The sequence below is a fragment of the Oncorhynchus clarkii genome, chromosome 24 (genome assembly GCF_045791955.1).
Source record: "Oncorhynchus clarkii lewisi isolate Uvic-CL-2024 chromosome 24, UVic_Ocla_1.0, whole genome shotgun sequence".
NCBI classification, from domain to species: domain Eukaryota; kingdom Metazoa; phylum Chordata; class Actinopteri; order Salmoniformes; family Salmonidae; genus Oncorhynchus; species Oncorhynchus clarkii.
The window spans coordinates 41,320,020-41,343,446 of record NC_092170.1 but is presented as its reverse complement, the minus strand read 5'-3'; the positions used below and the strand labels follow the sequence as shown (position 1 = coordinate 41,343,446).

Here is a 23,427-nt window from a genome sequence, read left to right as displayed (position 1 = left end):
TGTTAGTAGCACAGAGACTGGGTACAGTATAGTATATAATACCAGGGTGTTAGTAGCACAGAGACTGGGTACAGTACAGTATATAATACCAGGGTGTTAGTAGCACAGAGACTGGGTACAGTATATAATACCAGGGTGTTAGTAGCACAGAGACTGGGTACAGTATAGTATATAATACCAGGGTGTTAGTAGCACAGAGACTGGGTACAGTATATAATACCAGGGTGTTAGTAGCACAGAGACTGGGTACAGTATAGTATATAATACCAGGGTGTTAGTAACACAGAGACTGGGTACAGTATAGTATATAATACCAGGGTGTTAGTAACACAGAGACTGGGTACAGTACAGTATATAATACCAGGGTGTTAGTAACACAGAGACTGGGTACAGTATATAATACCAGGGTGTTAGTAGCACAGAAACTGGGTACAGTATATAATACCAGGGTGTTAGTAGCACAGAGACTGGGTACAGTATAGTATATAATACCAGGGTGTTAGTAGCACAGAGACTGGGTACAGTATATAATACCAGGGTGTTAGTAGCACAGAGACTGGGTACAGTATAGTATATAATACCAGGGTGTTAGTAGCACAGAGACTGGGTACAGTATAGTATATAATACCAGGGTGTTAGTAGCACAGAGACTGGGTACAGTATAGTATATAATACCAGGGTGTTAGTAGCACAGAGACTGGGTACAGTACAGTATATAATACCAGGGTGTTAGTAGCACAGAGACTGGGTACAGTATATAATACCAGGGTGTTAGTAACACAGAGACTGGGTACAGTATATAATACCAGGGTGTTAGTAGCACAGAGACTGGGTACAGTATATAATACCAGGGTGTTAGTAACACAGAGACTGGGTACAGTATAGTATATAATACCAGGGTGTTAGTAGCACAGAGACTGGGTACAGTATATAATACCAGGGTGTTAGTAGCACAGAGACTGGGTACAGTATATAATACCAGGGTGTTAGTAGCACAGAGACTGGGTACAGTATATAATACCAGGGTGTTAGTAGCACAGAGACTGGGTACAGTATATAATACCAGGGTGTTAGTAGCACAGAGACTGGGTACAGTATAGTATATAATACCAGGGTGTTAGTAGCACAGAGACTGGGTACAGTATATAATACCAGGGTGTTAGTAGCACAGAGACTGGGTACAGTATATAATACCAGGGTGTTAGTAGCACAGAGACTGGGTACAGTATATAATACCAGGGTGTTAGTAGCACAGAGACTGGGTACAGTATATAATACCAGGGTGTTAGTAACACAGAGACTGGGTACAGTATAGTATATAATACCAGGGTGTTAGTAGCACAGAGACTGGGTACAGTATAGTATATAATACCAGGGTGTTAGTAGCACAGAGACTGGGTACAGTATATAATACCAGGGTGTTAGTAGCACAGAGACTGGGTACAGTATAGTATATAATACCAGGGTGTTAGTAGCACAGAGACTGGGTACAGTACAGTATATAATACCAGGGTGTTAGTAGCACAGAGACTGGGTACAGTACAGTATATAATACCAGGGTGTTAGTAGCACAGAGACTGGGTACAGTATATAATACCAGGGTGTTAGTAACACAGAGACTGGGTACAGTATATAATACCAGGGTGTTAGTAACACAGAGACTGGGTACAGTATAGTATATAATACCAGGGTGTTAGTAACACAGAGACTGGGTACAGTACAGTATATAATACCAGGGTGTTAGTAACACAGAGACTGGGTACAGTATATAATACCAGGGTGTTAGTAGCACAGAGACTGGGTACAGTATATAATACCAGGGTGTTAGTAGCACAGAGACTGGGTACAGTATAGTATATAATACCAGGGTGTTAGTAGCACAGAGACTGGGTACAGTATAGTATATAATACCAGGGTGTTAGTAGCACAGAGACTGGGTACAGTATAGTATATAATACCAGGGTGTTAGTAGCACAGAGACTGGGTACAGTATAGTATATAATACCAGGGTGTTAGTAGCACAGAGACTGGGTACAGTATAGTATATAATACCAGGGTGTTAGTAGCACAGAGACTGGGTACAGTATAGTATATAATACCAGGGTGTTAGTAGCACAGAGACTGGGTACAGTATAGTATATAATACCAGGGTGTTAGTAGCACAGAGACTGGGTACAGTATAGTATATAATACCAGGGTGTTAGTAGCACAGAGACTGGGTACAGTACAGTATATAATACCAGGGTGTTAGTAACACAGAGACTGGGTACAGTATATAATACCAGGGTGTTAGTAGCACAGAGACTGGGTACAGTACAGTATATAATACCAGGGTGTTAGTAGCACAGAGACTGGGTACAGTATATAATACCAGGGTGTTAGTAGCACAGAGACTGGGTACAGTATATAATACCAGGGTGTTAGTAACACAGAGACTGGGTACAGTATAGTATATAATACCAGGGTGTTAGTAACACAGAGACTGGGTACAGTATAGTATATAATACCAGGGTGTTAGTAGCACAGAGACTGGGTACAGTATATAATACCAGGGTGTTAGTAGCACAGAGACTGGGTACAGTATATAATACCAGGGTGTTAGTAGCACAGAGACTGGGTACAGTATAGTATATAATACCAGGGTGTTAGTAGCACAGAGACTGGGTACAGTATATAATACCAGGGTGTTAGTAGCACAGAGACTGGGTACAGTATAGTATATAATACCAGGGTGTTAGTAGCACAGAGACTGGGTACAGTATATAATACCAGGGTGTTAGTAACACAGAGACTGGGTACAGTATATAATACCAGGGTGTTAGTAGCACAGAGACTGGGTACAGTATAGTATATAATACCAGGGTGTTAGTAGCACAGAGACTGGGTACAGTACAGTATATAATACCAGGGTGTTAGTAGCACAGAGACTGGGTACAGTATAGTATATAATACCAGGGTGTTAGTAACACAGAGACTGGGTACAGTATAGTATATAATACCAGGGTGTTAGTAGCACAGAGACTGGGTACAGTATAGTATATAATACCAGGGTGTTAGTAGCACAGAGACTGGGTACAGTATATAATACCAGGGTGTTAGTAGCACAGAGACTGGGTACAGTATATAATACCAGGGTGTTAGTAGCACAGAGACTGGGTACAGTACAGTATATAATACCAGGGTGTTAGTAACACAGAGACTGGGTACAGTATAGTATATAATACCAGGGTGTTAGTAGCACAGAGACTGGGTACAGTATAGTATATAATACCAGGGTGTTAGTAGCACAGAGACTGGGTACAGTATATAATACCAGGGTGTTAGTAGCACAGAGACTGGGTACAGTATAGTATATAATACCAGGGTGTTAGTAGCACAGAGACTGGGTACAGTATAGTATATAATACCAGGGTGTTAGTAACACAGAGACTGGGTACAGTATATAATACCAGGGTGTTAGTAACACAGAGACTGGGTACAGTATATAATACCAGGGTGTTAGTAGCACAGGGACTGGGTACAGTACAGTATATAATACCAGGGTATTCAGTGCACTACCAGCGGAGGCCTCTAGAGGTCACTAGCTTCCCAAACAGGATTCCGTTTAGAGAGGAGCAGAAGAGTTGTGACCAACTTTTAGACCTTTTCATTGAGTATTTATATGACTAATCAGTCTTGAAACTTCTTGCAAACAAACTTTAGTTTTGGCAAGTCGGTTAGGACATCTACTTTGTGCATGACACAAGTCATTGTTCCAACAATTGTTTACATACAGATTATTTCACTTATAATTCACTGTATCACAATTCCAGTGGGTCAGAAGTTTACATACACTAAGTTGACTGTACCTTTAAACAGCTTGTAAAATTCCAGAAAATGATGTCATGGCTTTAGAAGCTTCTGATCCTTTGAGTCAATTGGAGGTGTATCTGTGGATGTATTTCAAGGCCAACCTTCAAACTCAGTGCCTCTTTGCTTGACATCATGGGAAAATCAAAGAAATCAGCCAAGACCTCATAATATAAATTGTAGACCTCCACAAGTCTGGTTCATCCTTGGGAGCAATTTCCAAACGCCTGAAGGTACCACGTTCATCTGTACAAACAATATAAGTATACACACCATGGGACCACGCAGCCGTCATACCGCTCAGGAAGGAGACATGTTCTGTCTCCTAGAGAGGAATGTGCTTTGGTGCGAAAAGTGCAAATCAATCCCAGAACAACAGCAAAGGACCCTGTGAAGATGCTGGAGGAAACAGGTACAAAAGTATCTATATCCACAGTAATACGAGTCCTATATCGACATAAACTGAAAGGCCGCTCAGCAAGGAAGAAGCCACTGCTCCAAAACCGCCATTAAAAAGCCAGACTACGGTTTGCAACTGCACATGGCGACAAAGATCATACTTTTTTGGAGAAATGTCCTCTGGTCTGATGAAACAAAAATAGAACAGTTTGACCATAATGACCATCGTTATGTTTGGAGGAAAAAGGGGGAGGCTTGCAAGCCGAAGAACACCATCCCAACCGTGAAGCACGGGGGTGGCAGCATCATGTTGTGGGGGTGCTTTGCTGCAGGAGGGACTGGTGCACTTCACAAAATAGATGGCATCATGAGGAAGGAAAATTTTGTGGATATATTGAAGCAACATCTCAAGACATCAATCAGGAAGTGAAAATTTGTGAGAAGAAATGTAAAAGCATGTGTGAGCAAGGAGGTCTACAAACCTGACTCAGTTACACCAGCTCTGTCAGGAGGAACGGGCCAACATTCACCCAACTTGTTGTGGGAAGCTTGTGGAAGGCTACCCAAAACATTTGACCCAAGTTAAGCAATTTTAAAGGCAATGCTACCAAATACTAATTGAGTGTATGTAAACTTCAGACCCACTGGGAATGTGATGAAAGAAATAAAAGCTGAAATAAATCACTCTCTATTATTCTGACATTTCACATTCTTAAAATAAAGTTATGATCCTAACTGACCTAAGACAAGGAATTTTTTACTCAGATTAAATGTCAGGAATTGTGAAAAACTGCAACTGTTTAAATGCATTTGGCTAAGGTGTATGTAAACTTCCGACTTCACCTCTACATCCTTACAGTTGGCTCCCAATAATAACCTGCCCTCTTACTACCAAAATGGCTGCCATGGAGTGATGGGGTCCATAGAAGACCCTGTGATCACACTGCCCAGTCTTCCTCAATCCTGAGAGGTTGTGGAGAAATCAGCGTTTCAGTATGGAGAGTACACATCACAGGCCGATAGTTGGAAGGAAGGTGTTGTAGTGGAATGCTCCCAAATGGCACCCTATTCCCTATATAGTGCACTACTTTAGACCAGGGCCCTATAGAACCCTATTCCCTATATAGTGCACTACTTTATACCATGGCCCTATAGAACCCTATTCCCTATATATAGTGCACTACTCTTGACAAGGGCCCTGGGCAGTGGTTCTCAAAAAGTTTTCCATTACTGTACCACCAAGTACATTTGGTTCTGCCCAGAGTACCACCTTTATATCAGGAAGCCTACAGGCTCATGAGTCTTCACAAGTACACTCTGTGGACAGGCCAAGTATCCCTAGTTGAGAACCACTGATGAAGAGAATAGGGTTCTTTTTGAACACTCATGGTTAAATTAGATATCTCTCATGGTTTAAGTTTAAAAAAAAAATGTAACCTTTATTTAACAAGGCAAGTCAGTTAAGAACAAATGATTGACAATGACGGCCTACCCCCCGGCCGAACTCTAACCCGGACGACGCTGGGACAATTGTGCGCCGCCGTATGAGACTCTCAATCACAGCCGGTTGTGATACAGCCTGGAATCGAACCAGGGACTGTAGTGACACCTCTAGCACTACATGTGGTAGTTTCTGATTGAAGTGTGGAGGGGGAAAGTTTAGTAGCCTGGAATCCAAAACTGATTCTGTGATGTTTCACCATTGTTACAATGGTGAGCACAGCGTTTCAGTCTGGTTGAACCAGGCTAGATTTCTTCCAATCAAGATAATGAGTACCAAAGACTGGATACATCCCCGTCTGTGGTAAGATGATGTGCATTTTCATACCGTGTCTCAGACTGTTTACTAGGTGTAAAAATGTTTTAAACAAGAAGTTTAAATATAACTACTGTGCAATTTCTGTTGTTTTGAGAATCTCTGAAGTCTAGTAAAGATGTAAATTAAATATAACAAAAATAAAAAAGTCCAATATTTCTAATGAGGACAGTATATCAGGACATACAGTGGGGCAAAAAAAGTATTTAGTCAGCCACCAATTGTGTAAGTTCTCCCACTTAAAAAGATGAGAGAGGCCTGTAATTTTCAGCATAGGTACACTTCAACTATGACAGACAAAATGAGATTTTTTTTCTCCAGAAAATCACATTGTAGGATTTTTAATGAATTTATTCCTCATGTTGTCTGTCATAGTTGAAGTGTACCTATGATGAAAATTACAGGCCTCTCTCATCTTTTTAAGTGGGAGAACTTGCACAATTGGTGGCTGACTAAATACTTTTTTTGCCCCACTGTATAGTGGATTTTAATGGGTTTCTTTTTTGACCTTGTTTTTAGAGATATATAACTCAACGTGTGGAACATTTTGTCACACCTAGTTGACTTGTGTTCTCTCACTTCTGATGAATTAGAAAATACAATTTAATTTCAAAATTATGTTTTGAAAAAAAGCCCAAAGTTTGAATTGCAGAGTGTATTGTGTGTAAAACGGATGCATCGTTTGCATTGAATGTAATGTATTACTATAAAAAAAAATTAAAAAACATTGTTCCTTATTATTAAAAGATTTTAATTACTGGAGGCGGCTCATTGTAACTAATTTTCAACATTCAGGTTACGTCCCAACCAGCACCCCGTTCCATATATATATATATATATATATATTACACTGACCGTACAAAACATTAAGAACGCCTTCTCTTTCCATGACAATCACCTGGTCAGTCTATGAACCCTTATTGATGTCACCTGTTAAATCCACTTCAGTGTAGATGAAAGGGGGAGGAGACGGGGTTAACAAAGGATTTTTAAGTCTTGAGACATGGATTGTGTATGTGTGTGCCATTCAGAGGGTGAATGGGGCAAGACAACATTTTTAAGCGTCTTTGAAACGGGGTATGGTAGTAGGTGCCTGGTGGCGCACCGGTTTTGAGTGTGTCAAGAACTGCAACGCTGCTGGGTTTTTCACACTCAACAGTTTCCTCTGTGGATCAAGAATGGACCTTCAGCCAGCATGGACCTTCAGCCAGCATGGACCTTCAGCCAGCATGGACCAGCATGGACCTTCAGCCAGCATGGACCTTCAGCCAACATGGACCTTCAGCCAGCATGGACCTTCAGCCAGCATGGACCAGCATGGACCTTCAGCCAGCATGGACCTTCAGCCAGCATGGACCTTCAGCCAGCATGGACCTTCAGCCAACATGGACCTTCTGCCAACATGGACCTTCTGCCAGCATGGACCTTCTGCCAGCATGGACCTTCTGCCAGCATGGACCTTCAGCCAGCATGGACCTTCAGACAACATGGACCTTCAGCCAGCATGGACCTTCAGCCAGCATGGACCTTCAGCCAACATGGACCAGCATGGACCTTCAGCCAACATGGACCAGCATGGACCTTCAGCCAACATGGACCAGCATGGACCTTCAGCCAGCATGGACCTTCAGCCAACATGGACCAGCATGGACCTTCAGCCAGCATGGACCAGCATCCCTGCGGAACGTTTTCAAGTCCATGACCCGAGAGCTCAATATTAGGAAGGTGTTCCTAATGTTTTGTCCTCTGTTTTATAGTGAACTAATTCATGACAAGAGCCATAACTACATGCTCTATGAAGAAGATACGATGAGACGCTGAGTGCTTTCTCATCCCCCTGCTTGAATGAACACGGTTGCACCAATCACGTTATTATTGAGTTCAAGCTAGCTCTGGGCTAAAGTTTAGGTGACGTTTGTAGTGGCTGTTTACAGTAAACTGAAATATGGATTCCATTTCTCCCCTGACCCATAGACTACTTTCAATCTGAGGAACAGTCAAGTTGGCAAATTTGGATTTTCTCCCCTGTCTTCCTCAGCTGAAACCCTGTTCGTTTTTTCTCCCTTCATGGCCGTGGTTTACGACCATTACCTACCACCCTCTTTCATAATTCATCATACCATCTCCGTAAATTTAAAAAAAAAAAAAACACGTTACAAAATGCCATCTTTATCACTGTCAATACTTAACTAGGATCTTGTACATCACAGTACCCATGGAATTGCACGATAGAAAAGGCAAAATGACAAAAACAAAATGAAACATTAAAATAGATATAGCATCTTCGAAAAGCTACATTTCATCTATAAATACTGTACTTTTTTTTTTAGATTTACATTTAAAGTCCACTGTAGTTTCTTACAACAGAATCACAGATTTTTTTTTTTTTTATATATATATAGCCAGAAGAAAATCATAAAAACTACAAATCCAGATGAGCATGGTGTGACAAGAATAGTGTTGCAAAATTCTGCAAACATTTCCTCAAATTTCAAAAAGTTTTCAGGAAATCCTAGTTGTAGCATTACAGATTTCTTGCTGAACTCCGGAATCTTCCAAATGAGATTTCTGGAAAAAATCTAGGAATCTTTTGAAATTTGCCAGAATTTTGCAGCCCTAGACAAGAAAGAAACATAACATAACATCAACATTTTCTGGTCACCATTTTAGTGACAAAACACATCATTAGTTTACAGTACAACATCGAAGGCCAAAAGAGTTCTCCAAGCCAAGGTGGTCCGGTCCCCCACTGACACAGGCCAACGTGTGTGTGTGTGTGTGTGTGTGTGTGTGTGTGTGTGTGTGTGTGATGAAAACGGTTATATCAAGTCGTGTCCATGGAAGAGCACGAAGGTCCCCAAAAGATGATGCTGAGTTTATTGGATATCTTCCTCTGTCCATCGCTGCCTAGTCTGGCTCTAAAACACACACAAAACACAGAGTTTAGAAGTCTCACACAGACAGACAATGTATTTCACAAATCAGATGGAAACTACCAGAAAGATTATGAATTCATCCCACGTGGAACCCTATTCCCTATGCCAGCAGCATACCACCCTGCATCCCACTGCTGGCTTGCTTTAAGCAGGGTCGGTCCCTGTATGGGAGACCAGATGCTGCTGGAAGTGGTGTTGGAGGGCCAGTAGGGGGCACTCTTTTCTTCTGGTCAATTTTTTGTTTTACTCAAGGAGAAGTTTAGGAAAAAGTATTTTAAGTAAAGTATCTACGGTGAGGGCTGGATCGATTAAGGGTATCCCCCTAAAAGGCCTGTTTCCTATGTAGTGCATCACTTTAGATCAGGACCCAGGTAGGGAATATGGTGCCATTTGGGACTGAAGATTCAATTGGGTTATGCTACCCACCTGTGGCGGGTTAGGTTTCTCTGGAGTCTTCTGAAGCTGGAGAGAAGAAGAAGATAGACTTGTTAGACTTGTGGGCATTATGGGAATTCTCTGGTCTGGAAAAGAAGGATGGTTCATCTGCTTCTCCCCTAACTGGGGTGTAGGTTTCTCTGGAGTCTTCTGAAGCTAGAGAGAGAAGATGGGCATTATGGGAATTCTCTGGTCTGGGACTGGAGTAGGAGGGATGGTGCATTATGGGACTGTGTGTTGTAAATCAACGTTTGTGTCAAAAAAGTATGAACTGTAGAAAGAAGTCAAATTCATCATGGCTCTGCGCAACAACAACAACAACAACACTTCCCAGAATCAGTGTTCACAAGCTGTGTTGCTGGCAGCATGTCGTGTGTGCTTGCTGTCGCACGGTGGCAGTAGAACTCTTCCCCCAAAAAACAACACATCAGTTCAGTGACAAATCAAAAAAAGGACCAACAGGAGACAGACAATGTGGTTATAGCTCACAAACCGCTGAATGTCAGAGGAAGTGTTCCTAAAAACACGAACACAAAAGGTGAGAAATGAGACCGGAGAACAACAGTCTAGACTACAGTACAACAGACAGAAAAACTTAGGTCATAGACAGCATGTCATCATGACCAACAACAACAAAAAACGAGACGAGAAATTCATGGAAAAAGCAGATGTAAAATTGTAACCAGACTTCCAATGAACAGCGGCCACCATTTTGCCACTAATATAGATAGCTGCAGAACATAACTACAGGCAGAATAGTTACTGTACCTGAGATTGTTCTCTTAGAAACTCAGGTAGCTGAAATTCACCTTTAAAGACCTGGAGAAAAAAAGGACTGGGTTTAGAGGCTAGGTAACATTTAAAGGCCTGGGAACACAAAGGACTGGGTTTAGAGGCTAGGTAACATTTAAAGGCCTGGGTTTAGAGGCTAGGTAACATTTAAAGGCCTGGGAACACAAAGGACTGGGTTTAGAGGCTATGTAACATTTAAAGGCCTGGGAACACAAAGGCCTGGGTTTAGAGGCTAGGTAACATTTAAAGGCCTGGGTTTAGAGGCTAGGTAACATTTAAAGGCCTGGGTTTAGAGGCTAGGTAACATTTAAAGGCCTGGGAACACAAAGGCCTGGGTTTAGAGGCTAGGTAACATTTAAAGGCCTGGGTTTAGAGGCTAGGTAACATTTAAAGGCCTGGGTTTAGAGGCTAGGTAACATTTAAAGGCCTGGGAACACAAAGGACTGGGTTTAGAGGCTAGGTAACATTTAAAGGCCTGGGTTTAGAGGCTAGGTAACATTTAAAGGCCTGGGAACACAAAGGACTGGGTTCAGAGGTAAGTTATGTAAAGGAACACATGGGCAGAAGATTCAGATCTCCAGACCTTCAATCTCTATCCAACTCCAGATCTAGTGCAAACCAAAACTAAAGATTATGTGACTTAAAACCCTGATGAAACCGAAGGGCTGAAACACGTTGGTTTTGACTTTAAACCACAAAGAAGCATTTTCATGAACTTCCACCGTTCTCCAAGAGTTGCCGAATTTCCTCTTTACCTAAGATGATTCGACTCCACGTGATTCAAACGTTCTCCTGTTATCTTGCAATCAGTTATAACGCAGCCTCGGCTCTAGCGTCAATGTATCAATGTGTCCACTTCCTCTCACTAAGTCCAGCAGGATAAGCTAAGAGCAGGGTAGCTTTAACACTGCTGTTCTGATTGTGTTTTTTTCCATGGCTCAGGACACATTGACAGCCTCCTTCGACAGGTCTGGTTCAGGACACATTGAGTGTCTCTTGAGACAGGTCTTGCTAAGGACACACTGACAGCCTCCTGAGACAGGTCTGGTTCAGGACACATTGAGTGTCTCTTGAGACAGGTCTTGCTAAGGAAACAGTGACAGCCTCCTGCGACAGGTCTGGCTCAGGAAACATTGACAGTCTTCTGAGACAGGTCTTGGCATGTTAGTGACTTAGAAGCTCAGTATTCAGTACACATGTAAGTAAGTCCTTCCCCCCGTCTCAACGATGGGGAGAGTGTTTAACTGGGGACTTGGCACAGTATTCAGAGATGACAATAGAGAGAGAAGAGAGAGAGAGGAAGAGAAGAGAGAGCGAGAGAAGAGAAGAGAAGGAGAGCAAGAGAAGAGAGAGAGACAAGAGAGAGGAAGAGAAGCGAGAGAGAAAAGAGTGCGGCGAGGAGTTGGCCAGCACCGAAGCCCAGAACAGCAAAGGCAGGGGGAAGAGAGAGAGGCAGACAGACTAGAGAAAGACAGACAGACAGTATACAGAGAGACAGACTACAGAGAGTGGAGGAGAGTGACAGAGCCACAGAGAGAGGGGGAGATGGAGGGAGAGCATAAGAGTGACAGAGCCACAGAGAGAGGGAGAGGTGGAGGAGAGAGCATAAGAGTGACAGAGCCACAGAGAGAGGGGGAGATGGAGGGAGAGCATAAGAGTGACAGAGCCACAGAGAGAGGGAGAGGTGGAGGGAGAGCAGGGCATGAATGGGTTACGGTTATCCTGTTCACATACAGTAGGAAGCAGCCAACATGTTGACATCTGGCTGACGGAGCATTTCAAAGTACCGTGTCCACAGACGGACAACATCAGAGAGAGAGGATGCCGATAAGAAGAGAGAGAGGAGGGAGAGAGATATGGAGAGAAGGAGAGAGAGGAGGGGAGAAGGGGAGAGAGGAGAGAGATGAGGGGAGAAGGGGAGAAGGGAGGGGATAAGGGAAGAGAGGAAAGGAGGGTCAGTGTCCTTAAACAGGGTCAGAGTGACCTCATATCCTGGCTTTCACTACTGGCTTTGCAGTGTGTGTGTGTGCATTGCTATGTCTCGGCTGGTCGCACGGCCTCATTCTAAGATGAAGACTCTCCTGTCTTAGATAAACTCCTGGCCCAGGAGATGAAGACTCTCCTGTCTAGATAAACTCCTGGCCCAGGAGATGAAGACTCTCCTGTCTAGATAAACTCCTGGCCCAGGAGATGAAGACTCTTCTGTCCTAGATAAACAACTAGCCCAGGAGATGAAGACTCTCCTGTCCTAGATAAACTCCTGGCCCAGGAGATGAAGACTCTCCTGTCCTAGATAAACTCCTGGCCCAGGAGATGAAGACTCTCCTGTCTTAGATTACACTCCTGGCCCAGGAGATGAAGACTCTCCTGTCTTAGATTACATTCCTGGCCCAGGAGAGGAAGACTCTCCTGTCTAGATAAACAACTAGCCCAGGAGATGAAGACTCTCCTGTCTTAGATAAACAACTAGCCCAGGAGATGAAGACTCTCCTGTCTAGATAAACTCCTGGCCCAGGAGATGAAGACTCTCCTGTCTAGATAAACTCATGGCCCAGGAGACGAAGGATTCTTATCACTTCTTCATCCAAATACAGTGAGAGGAAGAGGAGGGGTAGTTCTGAGTAGCTAGACATGACAGAGAGGAGGTAGTTCTGAGTAGCTAGACATGACAGAGAGGAGGTAGTTCTGAGTAGCTAAACATGACAGACAGAGAGGAGGTAGTTCTGAGTATCTAGACATGACGGACAGAGAGGAGGTAGTTCTGAGTAGCTAGACACGACAGACAGGAGAGGGTTCTGAGTAGCTAGACACGACAGACAGACATGAGGTAGTTCTGAGTAGCTAGACATGACAGAGATGAGGTAGTTCTGAGTAGCTAGACACGACGGACAGGAGGTAGTTCTGAGTAGCTAGACATGACAGAGAGGAGGTAGTTCTGAGTAGCTAGACATGACAGACAGACATGAGGTAGTTCTGAGTAGCTAGACACGACAGACAGACATGAGGTAGTTCTGAGTAGCTAGACACGACAGACAGACATGAGGTAGTTCTGGGTAGCTAGACACGACAGACAGACATGAGGTAGTTCTGAGTAGCTAGACACGACAGACAGAGAGGAGGTAGTTCTGAGTAGCTAGACACGACATACAGAGAGGAGGTAGTTCTGAGTAGCTAGACACGACAGACAGAGAGGAGGTAGTTCTGAGTAGCGAGACACGACAAACAGAGAGGAGGTAGTTCTGATTAGCTAGACACGACAGACAGAGAGGAGGTAGTTCTGAGTAGCTAGACACGACAGAGCGGAAGTAGTTCTGAGTATCTAGACATGACAGACAGAGGAGGTAGTTCTGAGTAGCTAGACATGACAGACAGAGGAGGTAGTTCTGAGTAGCTAGACACGACAGACAGAGAGGAGGTAGTTCTGAGTAACTAGACACGACAGAAAAAGAGGAGGTAGTTCTGAGTAGCTAGACACGACAGACAGAGAGGAGGTAGTTCTGAGTAGCTAGACACGACAGACAGGAGAGGGTTCTGAGTAGCTAGACACGACAGACAGACATGAGGTAGTTCTGAGTAGCTAGACACGACAGACAGACATGAGGTAGTTCTGAGTAGCTAGACACGACAGACAGACATGAGGTAGTTCTGAGTAGCTAGACACGACAGACAGACATGAGGTAGTTCTGAGTAGCTAGACACGACAGACAGAGAGGAGGTAGTTCTGAGTAGCTAGACACGACAGACAGAGGAGGTAGTTCTGAGTAGCTAGACATGACAGACAGAGGAGGTAGTTCTGAGTAGCTAGACATGACAGACAGAGGAGGTAGTTCTGAGTAGCTAGACACGACAGACAGAGGAGGTAGTTCTGAGTAACTAGACATGACAGACAGAGGAGGTAGTTCTGAGTAGCTAGACACGACAGACAGAGAGGAGGTAGTTCTGAGTAGCTAGACACGACAGACAGAGGAGGTAGTTCTGAGTAGCTAGACACGACAGACAGAGAGGAGGTAGTTCTGAGTAGCTAGACACGACAGACAGAGAGGAGGTAGTTATGAGTAGCTAGACACGACAGACAGAGAGGAGGTAGTTCTGAGTAGCTAGACACGACAGACAGGGAGCGTTAACAAACTCTTATGAACATGGTTCCAAACTAGAACACAACACTGTCTGCTTGTTCTGGTGTGTTACTGTACCTAACACCAGGGAGGTGTGTTACTGTACCTAACACCAGGGAGGGGTGTTACTGTACCTAACACCAGGGAGGTGTGTTACTGTACCTAACACCAGGGAGGTGTGTTACTGTACCTAACACCAGGGAGGGGTGTTACTGTACCTAACACCAGGGAGGGGTGTTACTGTACCTAACACCAGGGAGGGGTGTTACTGTACCTAACACCAGGGAGGTGTGTTACTGTACCTAACACCAGGGAGGTGTGTGTGTGTTACTGTACTTAACAGAACCCTGCGTCAGGCTGTGACCAGGATGCTCTGAGAGGAGAGGTCATACTTCAGGGAGAGTCACAGAAGAGCTCTACTTCTCAAACCACCACAGGCTTGGCACCAACCTGCTGGATGGATTTCTCTGAGCCAGCCACGAGGCTGGAGCCGCCTGGTGTTGCCCTGCCCTTAGGCTCCCTGTGGGTGTGGCTGCTTGACTGTCTTAGTTGGTGCCTGGTAATGCCCAAATAGCACCCCTATATAGGGAATAGGTTGCCATTTGGGATATATCCTGGAACTGTACCCTGGGTGAGGCTGTGCCACGGTGGAACATCTCTCTATCTCTCTCCTTCCCTCCCCTTCTCTCTCTTTCCTTCCCTCTCCCTCCCCCTTCTCTCTCTCCCCTCCCCCTTCTCTCTCTCTCCCCTCCCTCCCTCCCCCTCTCCCTCCCTCCCCCCTCCCCCTCCCTCCCTCTTCCCCTTCCCCTTCCCTCCCCCCTCCCTCTCTCTCTCTCTCTCCTTCCCTCCCCCCTCCCTCTCTCTCTTCCCTCCTCCTCTTCCCTCCCCCCTCCCACACAACCCAGGCGATTTCATCAAACTCTAGTTATCATTCCTGAGAAGTGATGAGGAAAAAGAGGAAAATCCAACCGCTGACCTTACCCTGAGGCCAGTAACCAAGGGCTGAGATATTTACCCTGAGGCCAGTAACCAAGGGCTGAGATATTTACCCTGAGGCCAGTAACCAAGGGCTGAGATATTTACCCTGGGGCCAGTAACCAAGGGCTGAGATATTTACCCTGAGGCCAGTAACCAAGGGCTGAGATATTTACCCTGAGGCCAGTAACCAAGGGCTGAGATATTTACCCTGAGGCCAGTAACCAAGGGCTGAGATATTTACCCTGAGGCCAGTAACCAAGGGCTGAGATATTTACCCTGAGGCCAGTAACCAAGGGCTGAGATATTTACCCTGAGGCCAGTAACCAAGGGCTGAGATATTTACCCTGAGGCCAGTAACCAAGGGCTGAGATATTTACCCTGAGGCCAGTAACCAAGGGCTGAGATATTTACCCTGAGGCCAGTAACCAAGGGCTGAGATATTTACCCTGAGGCCAGTAACCAAGGACTGAGATATTTACCCTGAGGCCAGTAACCAAGGGCTGAGATATTTACCCTGAGGCCAGTAACCAAGGGCTGAGATATTTACCCTGAGGCCAGTAACCAAGGGCTGAGATATTTACCCTGAGGCCAGTAACCAAGGGCTGAGATATTTACCCTGAGGCCAGTAACCAAGGGCTGAGATATTTACCCTGAGGCCAGTAACCAAGGGCTGAGATATTTACCCTGAGGCCAGTAACCAAGGGCTGAGATATTTACCCTGAGGCCAGTAACCAAGGGCTGAGATATTTACCCTGAGGCCAGTAACCAAGGACTGAGATATTTACCCTGAGGCCAGTAACCAAGGGCTGAGATATTTACCCTGAGGCCAGTAACCAAGGGCTGAGATATTTACCCTGAGGCCAGTAACCAAGGGCTGAGATATTTACCCTGAGGCCAGTAACCAAGGGCTGAGATATTTACCCTGAGGCCAGTAACCAAGGGCTGAGATATTTACCCTGAGGCCAGTAACCAAGGGCTGAGATATTTACCCTGAGGCCAGTAACCAAGGGCTGAGATATTTACCCTGAGGCCAGTAACCAAGGGCTGAGATATTTACCCTGAGGCCAGTAACCAAGGGCTGAGATATTTACCCTGAGGCCAGTAACCAAGGGCTGAGATATTTACCCTGAGGCCAGTAACCAAGGGCTGAGATATTTACCCTGAGGCCAGTAACCAAGGGCTGAGATATTTACCCTGAGGCCAGTAACCAAGGGCTGAGATATTTACCCTGAGGCCAGTAACCAAGGGCTGAGATATTTACCCTGAGGCCAGTAACCAAGGGCTGAGATATTTACCCTGAGGCCAGTAACCAAGGGCTGAGATATTTACCCTGAGGCCAGTAACCAAGGGCTGAGATATTTACCCTGAGGCCAGTAACCAAGGGCTGAGATATTTACCCTGAGGCCAGTAACCAAGGGCTGAGATATTTACCCTGAGGCCAGTAACCAAGGGCTGAGATATTTACCCTGAGGCCAGTAACCAAGGACTGAGATATTTACCCTGAGGCCAGTAACCAAGGGCTGAGATATTTACCCTGAGGCCAGTAACCAAGGGCTGAGATATTTACCCTGAGGCCAGTAACCAAGGGCTGAGATATTTACCCTGAGGCCAGTAACCAAGGGCTGAGATATTTACCCTGAGGCCAGTAACCAAGGGCTGAGATATTTATCCTGAGGCCAGTAACCAAGGGCTGAGATATTTACCCTGAGGCCAGTAACCAAGGGCTGAGATATTTACCCTGAGGCCAGTAACCAAGGGCTGAGATATTTACCCTGAGGCCAGTAACCAAGGGCTGAGATATTTACCCTGAGGCCAGTAACCAAGGGCTGAGATATTTACCCTGGGGCCAGTAACCAAGGGCTGAGATATTTACCCTGAGGCCAGTAACCAAGGGCTGAGATATTTACCCTGAGGCCAGTAACTAAGGGCTGAGATATTTACCCTGAGGCCAGTAACCAAGAGCTGAGATATTTATCCTGAGGCCAGTAACTAAGGGCTGAGATATTGACCCTGAGGCCAGTAACCATGGGCTGAGATATTTACCCTGGGGCCAGTAACCAAGGGCTGAGATATTTACCCTGAGGCCAGTAACCAAGGGCTGAGATATTTATCCTGAGGCCAGTAACCAAGGGCTGAGATATTTACCCTGAGGCCAGTAACCAAGGACTGAGATATTTATCCTGAGGCCAGTAACCAAGGGCTGAGATATTGACCCTGAGGCCAGTAACCAAGGGCTGAGATATTTACCCTGAGGCCAGTAACCAAGAGCTGAGATATTTATCCTGAGGCCAGTAACTAAGGGCTGAGATATTGACCCTGAGGCCAGTAACCAAGGGCTGAGATATAGCTCTGAAGTGAACTATTTACACATGAAACCCTGATGCAAACCAGCTCCTACAAAAACTCCACAACAAACGTTGACGAACACTGGCGATTGAACATGTAGAATAGTCAGGAAGTTAACAGAAAATGGACATCTGGTGTTCTGTGGTCAGAAGCGTTGCTTTGAATCGTTTCCGGCTGCACCGACGGTTCCAATCACCAAATGGGTCTCTGTGTATTGACAACTGGACACCATAGGTTCATAAGGTTTCTCTCCATTCATTCTCAACCTCATCATTGTGGTCTTCTCAGTGTTGCTTTGGGCGGGCGGGGAGACCAGAGAACATATGGATCTCTTTGTCATCATGGATCAGAGACCATGCAAAGCCACTTAAAATATATTGATTGTATTCTTTGGAGCTCATCCAGGAGTCAGTCATTTACATTTAGGAATGGAACGGGACCAGAAGTTACATTTAGGAATGGAACGGGACCAGAAGTTACATTTAGGAACGGAACCAGAAGTTACATTTAGGAATGGAACGGGACCAGAAGTTACATTTAGGAACGGAACCAGAAGTTACATTTAGGAGTGGAACGGAACCAGAAGTTACATTTAAGAATGGAACGGGACCAGAAGTTACATTTAGGAATGGAACGAGACCAGAAGTTACATTTAGGAATGGAACGGGACCAGAAGTTACATTTAGGAGTGGAACGGCACCAGAAGTTACATTTAGGAGTGGAACGGCACCAGAAGTTACATTTAGGAGTGGAACGGGACCAGAAGTTACATTTAGGAGTGGAACGGGACCAGAAGTTACATTTAGGAATGGAACGGGACCAGAAGTTACATTTAGGAGTGGAACGGGACCAGAAGTTACATTTAGGAGTGGAACGGGACCAGAAGTTACATTTAGGAACGGGACCAGAAGTTACATTTAGGAACGGGACCAGAAGTTACATTTAGGAACGGGACCAGAAGTTACATTTAGGAGTGGAACGGGACCAGAAGTTACATTTAGGAGTGGAACGGGACCAGAAGTTACATTTAGGAATGGAACGAGACCAGAAGTTACATTTAGGAGTGGAACGGGACCAGAAGTTACATTTAGGAGTGGAACGGGACCAGAAGTTACATTTAGGAGTGGAACGGGACCAGAAGTTACATTTAGGAGCCTGCCCGCTGATTGAGTTTGACACCCCTGGGCTAGCGTATCTATTTATGGAACTAGCTATTTATTTAGCTAAAAACATGGGAGCCTAACATTAGCTAGCTAGCTAGCTAGTTAGCTGCTGGGAGGATGTCATGTCATAGGAGAAGTTGGTAAGTGAATGACTTTTTTCCCCCTCATGTCGTTTTCCGTTGGCTACAGCTAGAGATGCTGCATGTGTCATTTCGTTAGCTAGCAAGGAATGTGAATCTCTTCGCTAACTAGCTACTTCAAATGACTGATATCCACAGTTAGCATCTCTTAGTTGTCAATCATATGTATTTGGCATCGATCGAAATGGGCGGGCAGGCAGGTTCCCCCATTCAGTTGTCAAAACGTGGGTCGGGACCAGCATGCGTTGCCAGGCGAGCTGCAGAAGGACGAGCAGGCTACTAATTCCTCCATCGTTTATCAGGGCGATTTTGATGGCCAACTAGCTGAAAACGTTTGAGAGGGTTTATCTAAAACACTCCCTCGTTAAATTTGAGCACATCTCGCTCTGGCTAACACTAGTTGTTGATTATGTGTACAACTGAGGGAGAGAGAGCCTACCATTTCATGGTTGTTTGATCAATAGGGAAGTTCCCAAATGTAAGAGGACTCCCGTGGTTGACATATTTGCAGACATCCATTCAGGTATATTTTGTGGCTTTTGGTGAATACGTGCCAATGATCTAAAGTCACGCTGTTGCTACTTCCTGTAAACACACAGTCCAGTTCAAAGTGAATGATGACAGGCCCTGCTTCCTGTAAACACACAGTCCAGTTCAAAGTGAATGATGGCCGGTCCTACTGCCTGGAAACACACAGTGCAGTTCAAAGTTTCTATCTCAAAGCCTTCATTCAGACTGTTAAACAGCCATCACTAACATTGAGTGGCTGCTGCCAACACACTGACTCAACTCCAGCCACTTTAATAATGGAAAAATGTATGTAAAAAATGTATCATAAGCCACATTAAACAATGCAACTTTATATAATGTTTACATACCCTACATTATTACTCATCTCATATGTATACACTGTACTCGATACCATCTACTGCATTTTGCCTATGCCGTTCTGTACCATCACTCATTTATATATTTTTATATACATATACTTATTCATTCCTTTACACTTGTGTGTATAAGGTAGTTGTTGTGAAATTGTTAGGTTATATTACTCGTTGGTTATTACTGCATTGTCGGAACTAGAAGCACAAGCATTTTGCTACACTCGCATTAACATCTGCTAACCATGTGTATGTGACAAATAAAATGTGATTTGAAAGTGAATGATGTCAGGCCTGTGTGGTAAATTACTCATTTGCATATGACATTGATATGAAACAGAGGGTGAATATTTGGGATGGGGCTGCCCCCCTAGAGGCTCTGGGCAAGTATTCAAGACCCAGGAAGAAAGAGAGCATTTCCACGTGTGGCCCGGTTCCATCATATGGCGACAGTTAACATCCAGATGCAACATTAACCGAGGGGGGGGAAGAGGCTGTAACTCTAAATACCCACCAGTATGGATTCAACAGTCACCTGGTCCTGTAACTCTACATGTAAACCCACCGGTATGGATTCAACAGTCACCTGGTCCTGTAACAATACATGTAAACCCACCGGTATGGATTCAACAGTCACCTGGTCCTGTAACTCTACATGTAAACCCACCGGTATGGATTCAACAGTCACCTGGTCCTGTAACTCTACATGTAAACCCACCGGTATGGATTCAACAGTCACCTGGTCCTGTAACTCTACATGTAAACCCACTGGTATGGATACAACAGTCACCTGGTCCTGTAAACCCACCAGTATGGATACAACAGTCACCTGGTCCTGTAACTCTACATGTAAGCCCACCAGTATGGATTCAACAGTCACCTGGTCCTGTAACTCTACATGTAAACCCACCGGTATGGATTCAACAGTCACCTGGTCCTGTAACTCTACATGTAAACCCACCAGTATGGATTCAACAGTCACCTGGTCCTGTAACTCTACATGTAAACCCACCGGTATGGATTCAACAGTCACCTGGTCCTGTAACTCTACATGTAAACCCACTGGTATGGATACAACAGTCACCTGGTCCTGTAAACCCACCAGTATGGATACAACAGTCACCTGGTCCTGTAACTCTACATGTAAACCCACCGGTATGGATTCAACAGTCACCTGGTCCTGTAACTCTACATGTAAACCCACCAGTATGGATTCAACAGTCACCTGGTCCTGTAACTCTACATGTAAACCCACCGGTATGGATTCAACAGTCACCTGGTCCTGTAACTCTACATACCCACCAGTATGGATTCAACAGTCACCTGGTCCTGTAACTCTACATGTAAACCCACCGGTATGGATACAACAGTCACCTGGTCCTGTAACTCTACATGTAAACCCACCGGTATGGATTCAACAGTCACCTGGTCCTGTAACTCTACATACCCACCAGTATGGATTCAACAGTCACCTGGTCCTGTAACTCTACATGTAAACCCACCGGTATGGATACAACAGTCACCTGGTCCTGTAACTCTACATGTAAACCCACCGGTATGGATTCAACAGTCACCTGGTCCTGTAACTCTACATGTAAGCCCACCAGTATGGATTCAACAGTCACCTGGTCCTGTAACTCTACATGTAAACCCACCGGTATGGATACAACAGTCACCTGGTCCTGTAACTCTACATGTAAACCCACCGGTATGGATTCAACAGTCACCTGGTCCTGTAACTCTACATGTAAACCCACCGGTATGGATTCAACAGTCACCTGGTCCTGTAACTCTACATGTAAACCCACCGGTATGGATTCAACAGTCACCTGGTCCTGTAACTCTACATGTAAACCCACCAGTATGGATTCAACAGTCACCTGGTCCTGTAAATCTACATGTAAACCCACCGGTATGGATTCAACAGTCACCTGGTCCTGTGACTCTACATGTAAACCCACCAGTATGGATTCAACAGTCACCTGGTCCTGTAACTCTACATGTAAACCCACCGGTATGGATTCAACAGTCACCTGGTCCTGTGACTCTACATGTAAACCCACCATTATGGATTCAACAGTCACCTGGTCCTGTGACTCTAAATCAAATGTATTTATATAGCCCTTCGTACATCAGCTGATATCTTAAAGTGCTGTACAGAAACCCAGCCTAAAACACCAAACAGCAAGCAATGCAGGTGTAGAAGCACGGTGGCTAGGAAAAACCCTAGAAAGGCCAGAGCCTAGGAAGAAACCTAGAGAGGAACCAGGCTATGAGGGGTGGCCAGTCCTCTTCTGGCTGTGCCGGGTGGAGATTAGAAACCTAGAGAGGAACCAGGCTATGAGGGGTGGCCAGTCCTCTTCTGGCTGTGCCGGGTGGAGATTATAAACCTAGAGAGGAACCAGGCTATGAGGGGTGGCCAGTCCTCTTCTGGCTGTGCCGGGTGGAGATTAGAAACCTAGAGAGGAACCAGGCTATGAGGGGTGGCCAGTCCTCTTCTGGCTGTGCCGGGTGGAGATTAGAAACCTAGAGAGGAACCAGGCTATGAGGGGTGGCCAGTCCTCTTCTGGCTGTGCCGGGTGGAGATTAGAAACCTAGAGAGGAACCAGGCTATGAGGGGTGGCCAGTCCTCTTCTGGCTGTGCCGGGTGGAGATTAGAAACCTAGAGAGGAACCAGGCTATGAGGGGTGGCCTGTCCTCTTCTGGCTGTGCCGGGTGGAGATTAGAAACCTAGAGAGGAACCAGGCTATGAGGGGTGGCCTGTCCTCTTCTGGCTGTGCCGGGTGGAGATTAGAAACCTAGAGAGGAACCAGGCTCTGAGGGGTGGCCAGTCCTCTTCTGGCTGTGCCGGGTGGAGATTAGAAACCTAGAGAGGAACCAGGCTCTGAGGGGTGGCCAGTCCTCTTCTGGCTGTGCCGGGTGGAGATTAGAAACCTAGAGAGGAACCAGGCTATGAGGGGTGGCCTGTCCTCTTCTGGCTGTGCCGGGTGGAGATTAGAAACCTAGAGAGGAACCAGGCTATGAGGGGTGGCCTGTCCTATTCTGGCAATGCCGGGTAGAGATTAGAAACCTAGAGAGGAACCAGGCTATGAGGGGTGGCCTGTACTCTTCTGGAATGTAAATGTAAACCCACTGCTTGTTCTAGGTCCCAAGAAACAAAGAGATCTTCTGTTGAATCTGACAATTAATCTTGATGGTTGTACAGTCGTCTCAAATAAAACTGTGAAGGACCTTGGCGTTACTCTGGACCCTGATCTCTCTTCTGACGAACATATCAAGACTGTTTCAAGGACAGCTTTTTTTTTATTCTACGTAACATTGCAAAAATCCGTAACTTTCTGTCCAAAAATGATGCAGAAAAATTTATCCATGCTTTTGTCACTTCTAGGTTAGACTACTGCAATGCTCTACTTTCCGGCTATAAAGCATTAAATAAACTTCAGTTAGTGCTAAATACGGCTGCTAGAATCCTGACTAGAACCAAAAAATGTGATCATATTACTCCAGTGCTAGCCTCTCTACACTGGCTTCCTGTCAAAGCAAGGGCTGATTTGAAGGTTTTACTGCTAGCCTACAA

The 23,427-nt window shown here is 45.1% G+C and overlaps 1 protein-coding gene across 7 annotated transcripts in view; it reads right to left on the bottom strand.

The window, feature by feature from the left end:
• Nucleotides 1–8,213: 8,213 nt before the first annotated feature.
• The window catches only part of LOC139383135 (protein-tyrosine sulfotransferase 1-like), a 70,672-nt gene continuing 55,458 nt past the window's right edge, over nt 8,214–23,427 (bottom strand). Inside the window, exons 4-7 of one of the 7 annotated variants that reach the window (XR_011628700.1) lie at nt 10,204–10,254; nt 9,422–9,462; nt 9,292–9,375; nt 8,214–8,982 (exon numbers count right to left, since the gene is read on the bottom strand). Coding sequence is in view for 5 of the 7 variants with exons in the window: in XM_071127487.1 (XP_070983588.1) it covers nt 8,941–8,982; nt 9,427–9,591 (207 nt within the window). In the remaining 2 variants the exon portion in view is untranslated. Of the gene's footprint in view, nt 8,983–9,291; nt 9,376–9,421; nt 9,592–10,203; nt 10,255–23,427 lie in introns of all 7 variants that reach the window. The other 6 variants (XR_011628701.1, XM_071127488.1, XM_071127490.1 and 3 more) reach the window with 6 other exon arrangements.